Here is a 15563-nt window from a genome sequence, read left to right on the forward strand (position 1 = left end):
TGTGTCACAGGCCTTGTTCTGGAATGTGGGACAGTTTAATGGGAGACTTCCAGATTTATTCTCAGAATCCAAATGTCAGTTACTAGTTGAATTACTAAAAAAAAATTCATGCAAGCTCATACTATTGGGTTTTATTTTCTAGACATTGAACTTTAAGGGCATTTACAAAAAGGCTGATGTAAGCCTAGTCCTTCTTGTGGCAGAAAGTTCTTCTGGAGGAAACCAGTCTCTCTGCATTGCCTAACTTGCCCAAAGGAACACTCTCCTATCACGCGTTATAGAGTAAGACTAGGGTTATTAGCTAAAATGAGCTATTATGAATACCAAATTCCTTAGCTTTCACTAAGGACAAGAATGTATATGTTCACAGTGCTGTAATCCAAGTGCTTAGTGGAAAAAATCTAAGCCCAAAAAGACCAACAATTTTCTGTGCTGCCAACAGAATGTATACATTCTCATACTTAGGGTTTTTCCCCAAATGTTGGTTCTATGACTTTGTAAGTCAGTCTTAGTCGTCTTCATTGAGATGATGATGTCTTCTTAATGTGCAGTCTTTTGGTCAAGTTCACCTAGATCTTCGTGGCATTATTTCATATGGTTATTCTAAAGAAGCATTGCAACCCCTGGAAACGCACCAGCTCAAAAGCTTTTCTTTTCTGACTCATAAACCGTGTAATTTGCTTGAATCACATATATAATACTTTATTTCCCCGCTTTATGAATCAATGCATAATTGCATAAAAGTTCTGGAAAAGGTCATAATCCAGTACCCTTTGACTTCAGTAGACACTAGATCAGACTCCACTAATCCCGTTTGAGTGAGAACCACTGTTTTGAAAATAAAATTTTAAAAGCAGGGTTTGCATTTTTTATGAAATTAAAGAGTGCATGGCACAATATGAATATGTCAATGTAAGTTTCAGACTTTTCACATTTTGATTGATTAGGACCTTTGCACATGGATGGTTTCAGGTATCACCTGAAGACTTTGGGGTTGGGAGTGGGAAATGTCGTAAGATTGCAACCATAAACTGTAGACTCTGCTGACTGCAGGGAAGTTGACAACGGCATGGGACTTCTGCTGGGTAACAGGCATAATACCATTTCTGCCAAAACAGAGCTGTTTTGGGGCATTCAACATCTGTTCGTTCTACTGTAATAGTGACTACACTATAGCCTGTATCTACACGCACTGGAAGATGTAGAATTAAATGTTTTTAAATGGCACTTCAAAAGTTTGCCTTCACTGGCTTTATTTACTTATTCATTGATACCAAAGTTTGGTAATAAGGATCAAGCTTTTCATTTTTGCTAGGGCTCTGACCAAGGTCCATCCAGTCAAGATCAGGCATTATCTGCCCAACAAGCTGCTGTAATTAACCTGACTGGAGTAGGGAATTTTATGCAACCTCAAGCCACAGGTATGTGCTTGCTGAGCCTCCTTTTGTAGTTAAGTGTGTATCTTGATAAATTCACACTGAAATGAAGTTTGGTCTTAAAGAAGTCTTACATTAGATCAGAACAATTTACTATTTATTATCAGCACATGAATTATACAAGAAACACTGGACTTTCAAAGCATGCACTTTTCTGCTTTCTTTGGCAATTAAGTGTAGTAAATTGATAATATCACATGAAAATAAGTCACACTTGATACAAAAAGAAAATACAGGGAACTTCTGCGCCAAACTTCATTGAGGAATGTTTCTTTAACTGTGTGCTTAACACCCAGTACAAGAAACCTCTTTGTGTCTCCACAAGCACTTCATAATCTACTTATGTTCTAACTGAGTATGTATATCATGTATACTTTATTCTGCACTGTTTCCAATTTGACTCTGAAGCTAATTCTATTGATGCCCCTTTTCTGTTACACTCTATTCCTATGTCTTCCTTGCCTGACCCTGACAAACTCGACCTGACCTCTTTGACCTGCCTGCTTTCCCCTTCTCCTCTCTTAGTGTTGTCTCAGCTTGGCTCTGCCGTGAACAGACCTGGGCAAAGCCTTCCTCAGCAGAGACTCCAGCTCTCTTCTGCCTTACAACAGCAACAGCAACAAGCCTTGCAGCAGCAGCAGCAACAGATACAAGTAATCCAGCAACTTCACTCTGACCGTTTAAAAAAAAAAAACCAAAACAAAACAATCAATTTGCAGCTCCAAAAACAAAAATCCTGCCCCTTTGACTTTTTTCTTTTTTTTTTTTTTTTAAAAACTGATTTCTTTATGGTCTCACAAATGAAAAAAAACCATGACTTTTGGCAAACTGTATCATGAAAGATTTGAAATCTATGGTTCTCTCAGCTTGGAGCACTGAATTTATTTTTATTCATTTAAGCCATCCACCTTCCTGATTTGCTAACATTCAAGGAGTGCTTGTGGCACATATCTAAATAAGCTCTGCCAGATGCCAGTAGATTTCAAAATAGCATGAATGTAAGCACCTGTAAGTTCAAATGTAGCACTGCTACAATCAGTACATGGAGGCAACAGCTGTGGCAAAGCATTCCTTTAGCATTCTGTCATTCAGATGCTTTATGAAAATATTTTAGTATTTTTTAGCACACAGTCTCCTCTTTGTGATACATGTACAAAATACATACAATGCATACGCTGAAAAGGTATTATGTTAAAAATGTACTATGTAACCCAAACATTCACTGAAGTTGCTGAGTTACTGCAGTTACTGCAATGGAGAGAAAGGGCAAAGAAACAAAGCTGTCTGAGTACATGTGTAAAATGTTAGATATGCCCTCAGCAGGCTTCTGTGCCACTGGTGCTGCTTGACTGTACTCATTGCCCCAGTACATGGTGTATGCCTTTTGTCAACCTGGTGCGTCCTCATTTTTTTTCCTTTTCTTTTTTTTTCCCCCACCTTCCTCTCATTCTTCCTGACGTGAAACGTAGCTTTAGAGTCAACACTAACAAGCTTTTTCTCCCCCTTCCTCTTCACGGCAGCAGTTGCGATTCTTGCAGCATCAAATGGCTATGGCAGCAGCAGCAGCAGCACAAGCAGCTCATCTGCGTCATCAACAGCATTCAGGCAGCCACTCAAAAAGTAAAAGAAAAAGAGGCACACCGGCCCCTCCAAAATCCTGAAACTTGCTTGCTTTTTTTTTTCCTCCCCCCCAAATAAAAAATTGATTCAGAGGGGATTTTTTTTTTCAGATTAAAAAGGAGAAAGCTTAAAAACAAATCAGTGTTTTACATTACTGGTGGAAAAATGAACTTTTGACGTTACACTGAAATAAATAAACTGTTTTTGGAAGCCAACCTTACAGAACTTAGAGATTTCATCTACAAAGCAGCTAGGGTCTGGTTTCCTTAAGTCACTTAATTTTTTAACAGAACGTTTTATCTTGTATTTTTTACCACTCAGCAGCATTGTATATAGTATAAGGGTGAAAAACATTTTAGAAAAAATGAACTTTGTAAATGTAGTATTGGTATTTGTTTATTTAGTATAAAAGGTTTGTGAACACTGTAACAAATACAATTTTTACAAATCCATTTTTGAAAAGATCTCTCCTTTTGTTCACTTGGGCTTTATACTTTTTATTACTTTGTCTATCAGCTTCTTTACTTCTTTGTGCCTTGTAATTGCTCTGCTGATACAGTCCTGAAGCTTGGCTCCCGTAAGAGGACTTCCACCTAAAAGTTAAAGGGAACAATTTGACTTTCTATTTATACTTCACTTAAGTATCTCTAAATGTGTTTTCCAAACGAGAGTATTACGTAATACAGTAACTCTCATGACCAACAAGTTTCACCTGGGGAGCATACACCTTCCCCAACTCTAGCCTCAGGCAAAGAAAACAGAAACAAACTAGAGATGTAACAGGAGACATGCTCAAATTCTGTCCTTTGCTGTACGTAGGTCAAGATGTGACTTCTTTTTGAACTTTGCATAGAATAGACTATTTCAGTTGGAACAGACCTACAACTTTTTCAAAATGAATTTCAAGAGCAAGTCATTTAATAGTAAGTACTCAGGCAGACAGCACCCACATTTTACAAAGAAAATCAAGGTCAAGAAAAATTATCATCTCCATAGGTTCCTGTGTAGTAAACTTGGAAGTACCTGGTTTATGGACAGAACATAGTCTGCCTTCATCATCAGTTACAATAGTTACTGTTCCAGTTGCCAAGTCTTCTTCTTCAGCAGTTGGATCAACAATGAGTAATGTGCTTGTGAAAGAAGAACATATGCAGACACGTCAGTCTATGTTGCGCCGTTAACATTATTGCAAAGTACACATATAACTTAGTAATTTTTACTGTAGTCTTACAAAATACTCGTAGGTGGATTTGGTGCTCAGGCTCATCTGTTTTCTTACCAAAATGCACCAATTTAAAGAAAGAAAAAGCAACAAAATGAAGTGGGAGATTCTACATATTCAAGTGCGTATGTCTGTTAAAATACTAGCTGTTGAAAATACAGCTTTTATGCCTAAGTTTCATAGATTTGTGACAGTTGCGTATTGCAGGAAAATGCCATTAAACTGCCATTTGCAATATGCAGTCACTTATTTCATAGTTATGCAAAGAAAATGGCATTGTTTTTAGGTGTAAGCTGCACTAATGTCTACGAGACCTTAAGGCAAAACTCATTTCCAATAGTAAATTCACCAAAGTAGTTCTCAGTTTCTTGTCAGAGAACTCGTAACACCACTCAGACTAGGAATAGTTCAAAAATGGATTTACTGGGTTCCTTAAGGCAGCCAAAATAAGCTGTCGTACATCGCATGATGCAGATCATTAAAAGAGATTAAATATTGTTATTTTTAAACCATTTAATAAGTTAAAAATAGAGCAAACTAATGGAAAAAGAAAAAAAGGGGATCTAAAAAACTTTGCACAACAAGAAAAACTTGAACTTAAAAAAAGCTGAATAACCACTGTTCAGCCTTAGTTTCTTTAAAAAATAATAATAAAAAAAAATCACTACCATTACAAACATTTGGCTGAAGTGCAGGTATCATGACAGGAAAGACTTTAGCTGAAGTTTTCATGAAGCCTCAGTTTATGTAGTTAAATTAAAATTTAGTATCGATGTAATCAAACTCAATTTAGCAGCTGGAATACACCTATGCTAAGTGATGTTTATGACAAGTTTGCAGGGGGGAAGTCAGTAGCAAGGCTATAGGAGCTGATTACGCAGAATAGATGGAAGGATAACAGAATTTTTCAATTTGAACTCATATGCAATGCATACTTAAAGGTTTTCTGGGTAATTTAGAACTTCACCAATAGTTTCAGATTGCCATTTAACAGCAATAGTGTAACGAAAACATCAGTCCATAGCTACACTACTGAAAAATGCTGCTTTATTAATTCTACCCACACTCACTGTGCAGCATCGTCCCTTTGCATGACACAGGGGCCTGGCACACATGGAGAGTTCGGTGCATCAGAATTATTATTTACGTACGGGTTGACTCCACAGGAGCCAGCTGTGGAGCTGCGCAGTGCTCTGCACCAGCGCTCCTCGCCCATGGCCGCACTATCCAGCAACCCAGAAGTTTTATTTATTCAAGGAGGGCTTTTACACAGAAGAAAAATGTCTCTGGAAGCCAGAGTATGTAAAGCATATTATTTAGAGTGCTGTGTCAACAGCTGTAGAAAAACTAATAAACCAGAATTAAAAAAAAAAAAAACAAACAAAACCCCAAACCACACAACACAGGCACACACCCCCTCAATATTTCATTTTAGGAGCTAAAGGGAGACTTAAGTAACTTGTTTGATGCAACAGTCGGTTTCAGTGAAGGGAACAAAGCCCAGTAGACTGTCACTGAAAGCTTTCTTCCAAAGGCAACTTTTTTGTCTATTGGTAAGCATGTGTGATTTGTGTGCAAATAATATCCTACCGACAACTGCCTATCATGCTATCTAAACTCTCTCACTTTCAGCCTACATCAAACTTCGGACCCACAAGAACTGGTATTAAAGCAGTTAACAGAAGCACTCTAAAGTACTGATAACTTTCTGCTTCGATTCATTTTGGTAATCACTTGGTCAACATTTGAGTTTAGTGCTCCCCCCACCCCATCTCATATTTAAATGAAAGGGCCTATTAATCATTTCTGCAAATGCAGATTAATGTGCCATAAACCCCTGACATCTCTATGTATACCTAAATCTTAAATCAGATTCATAGCACAGTGAGCATCATCTTACTTGTCATTTTCTACTTTTCAAATGGATATCACCATAAATAACTGCATTTCTTATAAACAGCATTGGACTAATGAAGGGCCAGTAAACAATTTCAGGGGAGGAGTCAAGTTATTGGATGTGATTATCCTGAATTCTCATAATCAGATTCTTTACCTACATGAACAATGACTTAAGAGTGCTGGTCAGACTTCATTTTGGGTAATTATGTTTTCAGTTATCCAGAGGTTCTGTTGTTCTAACTGGACCATTACTTCTTACTTTCTCTGTTGACTAAATCCTTGGTATAAGCTGTTCAAAAACTACCTACCATCTTTTATATCAGTTATTTACACAGGCTTCTAAAACATTAATTGCAGTGGTAACATTCTTTTGTCTCAAAGATACTGCAAAAACATAAAACAATACCTATTCCCATACTTTTAAGCATATCTTTTAGGTTGGGAACCAGTTCTGCTTTAAGTCACAGGAAGAAGTTGGACAGACTTCGTTTTGTTGTACATACTCATTCATATCACAGAACTACAGGTCAGTTCAACAAGAGAGGCGGGGGCTTTAAGGTCAAGTGGAACAGCATTGCCTGAGACTGCACGTTCTTCACTAGCAGAAGTGCATAAGAAGTGCAGAAACATCATTGATTGCATCCTCTGTCTTTCACTTCTTTAACATACACAGTTGTTTTTGTAAGTACAAAACAGTTACGAACTTACTCATCAAATATAGCAAATGATGTGGCAACTGGATGCTTTCTGATAATCAAAGGATTCTTCTGTTTTAAATTAACTTCTGATAAACCAGTTTCTTCATTCATAGTAACAGATGGCAATTGTACTGAAGAGATGAAAAAATGACAATGGTATAATATTAAACATTGCTGGTTTTAGTAGGCCTAGAAATGTCCAAGACTACTGAAATGTAAGCTGTTCTTTTACCATATTGGTAAGCCACTGCAAACAGATCAGGATAGAGTTTTGGCTACATTACTGGTGTTCTGTACAAAAAATTTCTTGAATTTGAGGAAAGTATTTAGCTTAGTACTACCCATTCAAGAAAATATTCTCCTCAAGCTAACACTCTTCCTTACACAGAAGCATTTTCCAAAATGCCATATAGTTATAATACCTTTAGAGTCATATTTTACAAAAAGTGCTTTTCCCCAAAAAGCCTACTGGACACAACACAAATCCGTGCAATCTGATCTTCAGATAACACTTGCTCTGACAACCCATACAGTGTTAGAGACAAGAAAATCAAAAGAAAAGTAGCTATAGGAATTCAAAAGCAAGCAATTCAGTTAGAAAAGGAGGCCTTGCTGTAAGCTTCCCTTTATACTGCCTCCTATGTGCATTTATAACCCACATACCTGTGAATAATCAATCCATATGTTGCATGCATGAAAAGCAGTTTTTTCAAACTACAATGCATTAAGCTAGGAATATTCTGTTGTGACAAATAAGCAAAGCCCCCAACAACTTATTCTGCCTACACAAAATACATTACCAAGGTAAGACCCTGATCTAGACATTGAAGTCATTTATAACCACTGCTGAAAGATTCAGATCTCTGACACAGAGATCTGACACAGATAGAAGAACACATGACAGAATAGCTATTAGTCTTACTACACAGCAATAATACACAAGCAAAAGATCCTACTCCCCAGGTGTTACACATCTATGGCATCCATACCATCATTTCCACTTTGTATTTGCGTTTTAGTAATCTGGCATTCAAAAGACAGGAAAAAAGCAGTCTTAAGGAATTGTGAACCAGTTACCTATTCATCATGATTCAAAACTAACGTATTTCTCCAAGGAACGCTAATCAGAGTGTGTCTCTTGGTCTAGAGAAGACTTACCATTTTTTAATGCTGCTAACAAAGCAAAGGCACTGGCATCCAAAACGTTTCCATCATAGTCCAGACATATGATATCACAGTATAAGACCCAAGCAAGCTATCAAAAAAGGTTTGCACATGTGAGATGTTACAGCAGCTAAGCAAATGGTGCAATATCTAAGAAAATGCTGGCCACGTGAACAAAGATACTTATTTCTATCATACGATTTTTACACTTCAGATGTAATCCAAGCTATGAAGACTAACAAGCAAAAACAACAACAAAACAAACTATAACCCCAAATACCTCCTTTAACATCTCAACATCGTGATCTTGTTAGTATGTCCATCTTCATTTTGAGATACAACTCACCTTGCCGTTTGCAATACATAGATCTTCTTTCGCTATTATCTGTGAACTAAAATAAAATGAGAGAGTAAACCAGGAAATAGAAAATTGTCTTGCAGAGTTGTTTGTGTTTTAAATGCATTAAGATGATTCTTACTTTTCAATCACATCTGCAATGAATTGGCTTGCTGCTTGAGCCTCTTCACCAGGTGGTCCAGAGCGAAACCTCGTTGAACAGAGGGATGGCAGTTCTACATTTGGAACTAGGTAGCAAGAATCGTTAGTCATAAACTAAAGAAAGCAGGCAATGGGATATCAAAAATAGAAATAAGACAATACACGCTCTTAATACCATTTTATGTACTTCAAATGAAAGGCAAGACCAAGAATTTTTTAACCAAGCCTTCCTACTTCTCCCCTCAAAAATAAAGTTATGCATGAGTTTGTATTAAAGAACTTGTAGTACTCTGTACTCGGAAACTATATATTCCATGGAGAAGCACATACTCCTAACTACCATTTTCTGTTTGTAATCCTGCTATGAATATCATGACCCCACACAAACTCTTCAAGTGTTAAGCACTCTTAAGTAGATCAAGAAACAACAGTATTTTCATCCCACTGCCTGGCTTTACTGGTGTGCCGTCTGCTTTTCATCAACCATTAAAACCTGATGCTTTAGACTTGAAGCAAAAATATGCATAAACATTTGTGAAAAACACCTAAGCATAATCAAGTTCACTGAAAACAACATACTTTGGAGATGCCTTATAAAAAGGTGATTTAGTCTAAGCTCTCAGTTCCACAGAATTATTTTATTTCAAAAGAAAATCCAAACAGGAGTGAGGATGTACCCCTGGGACTTCTACAGTTCTCCGAGAAATAAACAGGGTTTATTTCACTGTTTTTAAGGGTTGAATTTTTTGCCTACTGGGACTTAAAGACAAAGTTAATGCGCCTTTGCACAACCTTGCGTGCCACAATCTTTTATAGATGAACTCCCTTCCCCCTCTCAACATACGTACTACCCCCTGCTGCAGGTTTGTTTTCAGCCTGGACTGGAATCAGCAATAGGAAGGTAGCTTTACATGGAAAACTCACAAGCAGAGCAGGGGGAATTCTGGAATTTCTGAAGTACCACTGCCTATATGCCAATTTGGAAACTGATTTTAAGGAAAGTAATACAATTTTACCCAAATTCATTCTTTTAAGAAGTCTTCACAACACATTCGATCTATCCCATCGTTACAGCCTTTTGGCTGAAGCAATACAAGTTCTGAGTAAGATCCATACTGAAAAGCTTACCAATATATCCCTTATTAGCAGAATCTACTGCGGGTGCAGCAAGTTCCTAGAGAAAAAAAAAGACAAAACTGAAGAGCTGAATTTTGTACAAAAATATTTTCCAGCTATTCTATATACGAATGGTCATTTTCTTGCCAGTTATCGTGACAAAGAGATTTACATGAGCCATTTTTAATCAGTCTCTGTCTGTATTTTTCTTGTGGGAAAACTCAATACAGGGACATGAAGTGATTTGTCACACAGTTCATGGCAGGCTAGCAGTAAAGTTAGGCTACAAGGCACTTAATAGTCCATCCAACTAATTACCAATGCATTTATTGATCAATATTCAGTAACTCTTCAATTACACAGCTTTTATCTAGAAATAACAAAGACTTTATTTTTGTATATATCTTTCCCCATACAGAATACACACCACAAAAATACATGTTCTCAGACTATACAAGTAGGATTAGACAATTAAATTATATATTAACTTTCACGTCTGAAAGTAACTCAAGTGAAAGACTGTAATTGTGTCTGACTAACATATTATTGTAACTCTGCAGGAGATACGAATGCACAAGTTCAGCTAACCGCTAAATTAAAATAAAAAACAACCATACCGCTTTAACTCCACAAATCACTGTAGTATTTCCTAACTTCACCAGGGCAGAACCATCAGCAGTTGTAATTGAACCTGAAGAGAGAAAGTGCTGTTCTATAAAATCTATTTTTCCATTCAAAGGGCCTTAACTAACATCCACCTTCACAAAGTGTTTACTTTCCATCATTTTATACTAAATACAAGCAAAGTCTCAATGAATCCAGCATGGGAACAGAATCTCTGTATTAAACAGTCAATCATGCAGAATCACACAGAATGGTTGAGGCTGGAGGGGACCGCTGGTCCAACCCCCCTGCTCAAGCAGAGCCACCTAGAGCTGGTTGCCCAGGACCGTGACCAGACGTATCCTCCCTCCCCAAAGAGGGAGACTCCACAACTTCTCTAGGCAACCTGTGCCAGCGCTCGGTCACCCTCACAGTGAAAAAGTGTTTCCTCATGTTCACAGGCAACCTCCTGTGTTTCAGTTTGTGCCCACTGCCTCGTGTCCTGGCACTGGGCACCACCGAATAGAACCTGGCTCTGTCTTCTTTACACCCTCCCTTGAGGTATTTATATATTGATAAGATCCCGCCTCAGCATTCTCTTCTCCAGGCTGAACAGTCCCAGCTCTCTCAGTCTTTCCTCACAGGAGAGATGCTCCAGTCCTTTCATCATCTTCATAGCCCTTTGTTGGACTCTCTCCAGTATGTTCATGTCTCTCTTGTATTGGGGAGCCCAGAACTGCACACAGCACTCCAGGTGTGGCCTCACCAGCGTTGAATAAAGGGGAAGGATCACCTCCCTCGACCTGCTGGCAATACTCTGCCTAATGCAGCCCAGGGTAACATTGGCCTTCTTTGCAACAAGGGCACATTGCTGGCTCATGTTTAACCTTGTGTCCACCAGGACTCCCTGGTCCTTTTCTGCCAAGCTGCTTTCCAGCTGGCTGGCCCCCAGCATATATTGGTGCCTGAGGCTGTTCCTCCCCAGGTGCAGGACTTTGTGCTTCTCCTTGTTGACCTTCATGAGGTTCCTGTCAGCTCATTTCTCCAGCCTGTCGAGATCCCTCTGGACAGCAGCACAACCCTCTGGCATATCGGCCACTCCGCCCAGTTTGGTGTCATCTGCGAACTTGCTGAGGGTACCCTTTGCCCCATCATCCAGATCATTAATGAAGATGGTGAACAGGATTGGACCCAGTATTGATCCCTGGCATACTTTTTAAAATCAGAAATCATAGATGGTTACTGTAAGTCTACCTTCTGGCTGACTTACAGCAAGACCTAATGGAAGGCAGCATCGTACAACGGAAGAGACCTGCAGTGTCAAGTTTGAGCAATAATCAGCAACTATTCCATGCTAGTACACTAACCTGTATTTTACTTTTAGAAATTATGAGGTGTAAGAAAGGCAGGTAAAGTGCTGCTGCTGCTCACTGCATAACAGGTATCTTGCCTCAAGCTTAGAACAAAGCAGAAGCCAGGAGTCACTGCCTCTTTCAAGATGCTAGGGCATCAATTTTGCACCAGTCAGTATGTGCTTAGACACTGCCTTCAGCATCTATAACATATGCTGCTAATCTTAGAAAGAGACAAGCTTCCATGACCACATAAATTGTGCTGTGCAGGAGCCCAGGAGCAGGACTGAATAACAATGCCCAAATACATTACCATACCATGCAGTCTCTTTAATGCTTGTTGAAACTATAAATAAAAATCCTTCCTCTTTCTTGTTTCAAAATGCAAGAACCAAGAAAACTGATTAGCAAGTCATTAAGGTTACTATTATCATATGAGATTAATAATATCCCCTTCATTATTATTATTCCAAATAAGCACTTGCCTATGTTGACAGTGGTTGCCCGGAATTCGCCTAACTCCCTTCCATCAGGTCGACAGTTCTCTTTCTAAACAAAAATTACAAATTTCAAATTAGAAAACATGTTTTATTAATAACACACCAGTATTTATGCTATAGGAGTTCATATAAAATAGTATTCTCTTCTTTTTAGCAGAAATATGCAGCTACAAAAATGCTAAGGAAAACTCAATCACATTCTAGACAGTTTTTCATCAACTAATATGTAGTTCATGGTTGTAGGCCGGCAAAAAACGTATTTTTTAAAATTTATTATATTTTATTTAAAAAACAAATATAATACTAAATTGATTGTCTCAAGAGTAAGTACTACAGGCTAGATTCAGAATATCATCCAAGAATGAATACTCACTGATACCTTAAAATTAGAGCTTTTTCCTGTCTGCATTGTTTAGATTTTGTAGGCAATTCCTCTCCCCCATCCCCACCTAGTGGAACTCTTCAAATTAATGTCAGAGTGAACTAAAAAAAAAAAAAAAAACCACCACAAAGCACCCCCTCAAAAAAAACCCGAATGTTCAAATACTGTCAGTCAGAAGCTGTGCAATACCTGAACCTTAAGTTAGAAATTGCACCAATTCAGATCTGAATTATTATTCAACACAATTTCAAGCTTCTCAAAACCAAAGACTTTTGGTTCAATTATGAGAACCAAAACTGACTGCAATAATACTGGTCCCATTTTTAAGTCGATACTACCTTAGTAATGGGTAGACTAATTTAATATACCAAAAAGTCAGCGGTTTTCCTTCACAGTTATGGTGAGCATCATTAGCAGCGATATTCTCTATTTATTTTTTTTAGTAGCCTGGTCTGACATAATTTTGTACTAGACACAAACTTGCATCACCAAATTTAACTCGCGTTCCTTTCAAGGCCAACAGAAGCATTTACCCATCAAGTGAACAGGGACACAACCTGCTGCAGCATCAATGCCACAGACAGATGGAAAAACTTGTTCTGAAGAGTATGACCATTTTTCCCCTGCTCAGTGAGCTTTTTGTTTTTCCCTTATAGTTTCAGATTTCCATACAGACAAATTAGAAAAGCAGAAGCAAGCAAGAAAAAATTAATTACAAGCAATTTATACATGCATATCATGTTTTACTCACCAAAAATCTTCTATAATATTCCAATGGTTCCACCGTTCTAAAACAAACAGAACGAGAAGTTCACATGCAAGCTCCCAAGTAGGGAAAAGAGAGCAAAAAAAGATAAGCAAGCACGAACCTACAACAACAAATAATTTGAGAATCAAGATAACCGGCAAAGCTGCTTAGCAATATGGTTACAGATAGATGAGGAAACTTGAAACTGATCTAAGAAAAAGATGTTTTCCTACATTCACTTCCAAAATGCTTCTTCCTTACAAGGAATCTGCCTCCACATACATCTGACACAAACTACTAGCTTTCACCTCGATAACCTTGACTATTAGTTTTAATTCAAAAGGAGTGTTTATTGAGACAGGGTGTAGAATATTTTTGAAGAAATGCAGAAAGGGTAATTTTATTACAGTGTCTGAAATATTTATTAGTTCAAGGACTGCATCCAGATGTCCAAAATGATTTAAAACAATATTACAGTCTGGAAATGTTACAGTTTTTCTTAGAATCTTTAAGAAAATGTAAAATTAAGAAGTATGCTTCATGCAGTGCTTCAGTTGAGAAATAATTAATGCTTATTTTTAATTATATACTACTAACAGTGCTTGTGTATTCATATTTCAAGCACAGAACATTAAAGTAAAAAATACTCATAAAAGTGTCGTTAATATTTGAACAAAGCCTTCTCAGTTTTGTTAAAATAAGCACGTCTGGGGAAAAAAAGCATAACTGGGAAAGGCAAGTTTTCCAAATGCAAACTAACATATAGACGTATCAGAACTCACAATGGCAAGCATGAATTAACCCCTGTTGGTTCCCCATATGCTGGTCCTGTACTACTGGTTTTTAACCCCAACACATGGCCTATTGTCTTCCAATTCATGTAAAAGCACTTATTAAACCTTGTTTCACATGTTTAAGCCATAAATTTGTAAGAAGCAGGGACACTGGAACAGGTTTCCCACAGAAGCTGTGGATGCCCCATCATTGGAAGTGTTCAAGGTCAGGCTGGATGGGGCTTTGAGCCCCCTGATCGAGCAAAAGATGTCCCTGCCCATGGCAGGGGGGTTGGACTAGGTGATCTTTGAGGGTCCCTTTCAACGCAAACCATTCTACAATTCTAAAAGGAGCACAAACTCCCTACTGTTCTAAGCTCCTTGTAATGCTTCACTAACCTTGTTCTTCTGCCTGTACCTCTTCCCTTCGACAGAGAAGGCTGCCCTCCTCCACTTCTAATGCCCCAGGAACCATGGGACAGTTCAGGCTGGTGGGGCCTCTGGAGGCTGTTGGGTCCAACCCCTCACCCAAACCAGGTCCACACAGCGCACATACATCGCTCAGGGCCTTGTCCAACTGCACTGGCTGTCTCCGAGGATGGAGACACCACCGCCTCCCTGGTTGACCACCCTTCGCTATGACCTCCCCCCCCCAGTATCTATTCAGAATCATGTTTCAACCTGTATCCATAATCTACCTTTTCTGTTTTCTCCATACCCAATTAGGTAGCTCAAGGCCTTACTGATCTCTGCGGTTTGCCATGCCTTTTCAGGGCTGAACAAACCCAGCTCGCTCAGCCCCTCCTCGCACGTTTCGGGGCTCCAGCCCCTTCAGCATCCCGGCAGCTCCCCGCTCGACGTGCCTTCGCCTGCCCACATCCTTCCCGCACCGCCATGCCCCAAAGCGGAGCCGGCACCCGGGTGCCCAGCGCCACAGGCATGAGGCGTCCTGCGCCGGGGTGTCCAGCGGGAAGCTCCACGGGGAGCCCCCGACACCCATCCACGACCCAGCGCCGCCGGGCCGCTCCCGCCGCCGGTAACGCGGGGTTACCTCAGCCAGCGCCGGCGCCTACCGCAAACCGGGCGTTGGAACGGGCGGCTGCCGACCCTGCCGAGCGGATCACACGGCAGCGGGAAACAGCATGGTAAGGAAAATGACAATCGTTAAAGAGAACAAGGCGGAGCCCTCTCCCCTCCAGGCGCACGCTGCTGGGGACGGCGCAGGGCCGCGGCGGTAACGGAGTAAAGGCCCCAATAGTCCCCGCGGCGCCGCTGCCTCGGCCCTCAAGAGCGGACGGAGGGGCGCTCGCCCGCCACAGGGACGAAGAGAGGGCGGGACCCCCCAGCTCCGCGCAAGCGGGGGACAACGGCCACCAGGCCCGACACTTACTTGAAAGCCGTCGCCATGGCGGCGCCGCTGCCCTCCCGGATGTGCTGCCGCCTGGTGACCCGGCCGGCCGGAAGCCTTTGCCGGCGGCCTGGCGGCGGCGGCGGCAATAGGGGCGGCGGCGCTGGCGGGCCCCTGCCGCCGGGGGGCGCGGGCGGCTTCCA

At 40.1% G+C, this 15563-nt stretch overlaps 2 protein-coding genes across 20 annotated transcripts in view; one reads left to right on the plus strand and one right to left on the minus strand.

Annotated features, from left to right (window-relative positions):
* Window positions 1–3508, plus strand: part of SUPT20H (SPT20 homolog, SAGA complex component) — a 40088-nt gene extending 36580 nt beyond the window's left edge. For 14 of the 17 annotated variants that reach the window (XM_075139757.1, XM_075139750.1, XM_075139756.1 and 11 more), the window contains 2 exons: window positions 1316–1421; window positions 2957–3508. In XM_075139757.1, coding sequence (XP_074995858.1) covers window positions 1316–1421; window positions 2957–3060 — 210 coding nt within the window. In that variant the 3' untranslated portion in view covers window positions 3061–3508. The remainder of the gene's footprint in view (window positions 1–1315; window positions 1422–2956) is intronic. The other 3 variants (XM_075139752.1, XM_075139754.1, XM_075139764.1) reach the window with 2 other exon arrangements.
* Window positions 3435–15552, minus strand: EXOSC8 (exosome component 8). Of its 3 annotated transcripts, XM_075139771.1 has the most exons (12): window positions 15403–15552; window positions 15064–15120; window positions 13243–13279; window positions 12095–12158; window positions 10272–10345; window positions 9667–9712; window positions 8519–8624; window positions 8386–8431; window positions 8034–8130; window positions 6886–7006; window positions 4080–4186; window positions 3435–3649 (listed from the first exon to the last, which is right to left on the minus strand). In XM_075139771.1, the coding sequence occupies exons 1-12, from the start codon at window positions 15417–15419 to the stop codon at window positions 3534–3536; spliced, it is 888 nt and encodes a 295-aa protein (XP_074995872.1). In that variant the 5' UTR covers window positions 15420–15552; the 3' UTR covers window positions 3435–3533. The 3 variants fall into 3 exon arrangements, with proteins under 3 accessions (XP_074995872.1, XP_074995869.1, XP_074995871.1); XM_075139768.1 differs by lacking the exon at window positions 15064–15120 and having other exon boundaries at window positions 15403–15504; XM_075139770.1 differs by lacking the exons at window positions 13243–13279; window positions 15064–15120; window positions 15403–15552 and adding an exon at window positions 12489–12587.
* Window positions 15553–15563: the final 11 nt, after the last annotated feature.

Source organism: Calonectris borealis, chromosome 1, assembly GCF_964195595.1.
Source record: "Calonectris borealis chromosome 1, bCalBor7.hap1.2, whole genome shotgun sequence".
In the NCBI taxonomy this organism is placed as follows: Eukaryota; Metazoa; Chordata; class Aves; order Procellariiformes; family Procellariidae; genus Calonectris; species Calonectris borealis.

Coding starts and splice junctions, on each gene's coding strand:
- EXOSC8 (XM_075139771.1), bottom strand. Junction 10,346..12,094: donor GGCAACCACTGTCAACATAG/GCAAGTGCTTAT, acceptor TTCTCTCTTCAG/GTTCAATTACAACTGCTGAT. Junction 9,713..10,271: donor TGATTTGTGGAGTTAAAGCG/GTATGGTTGTTT, acceptor TTTTTTCTCTAG/GAACTTGCTGCACCCGCAGT.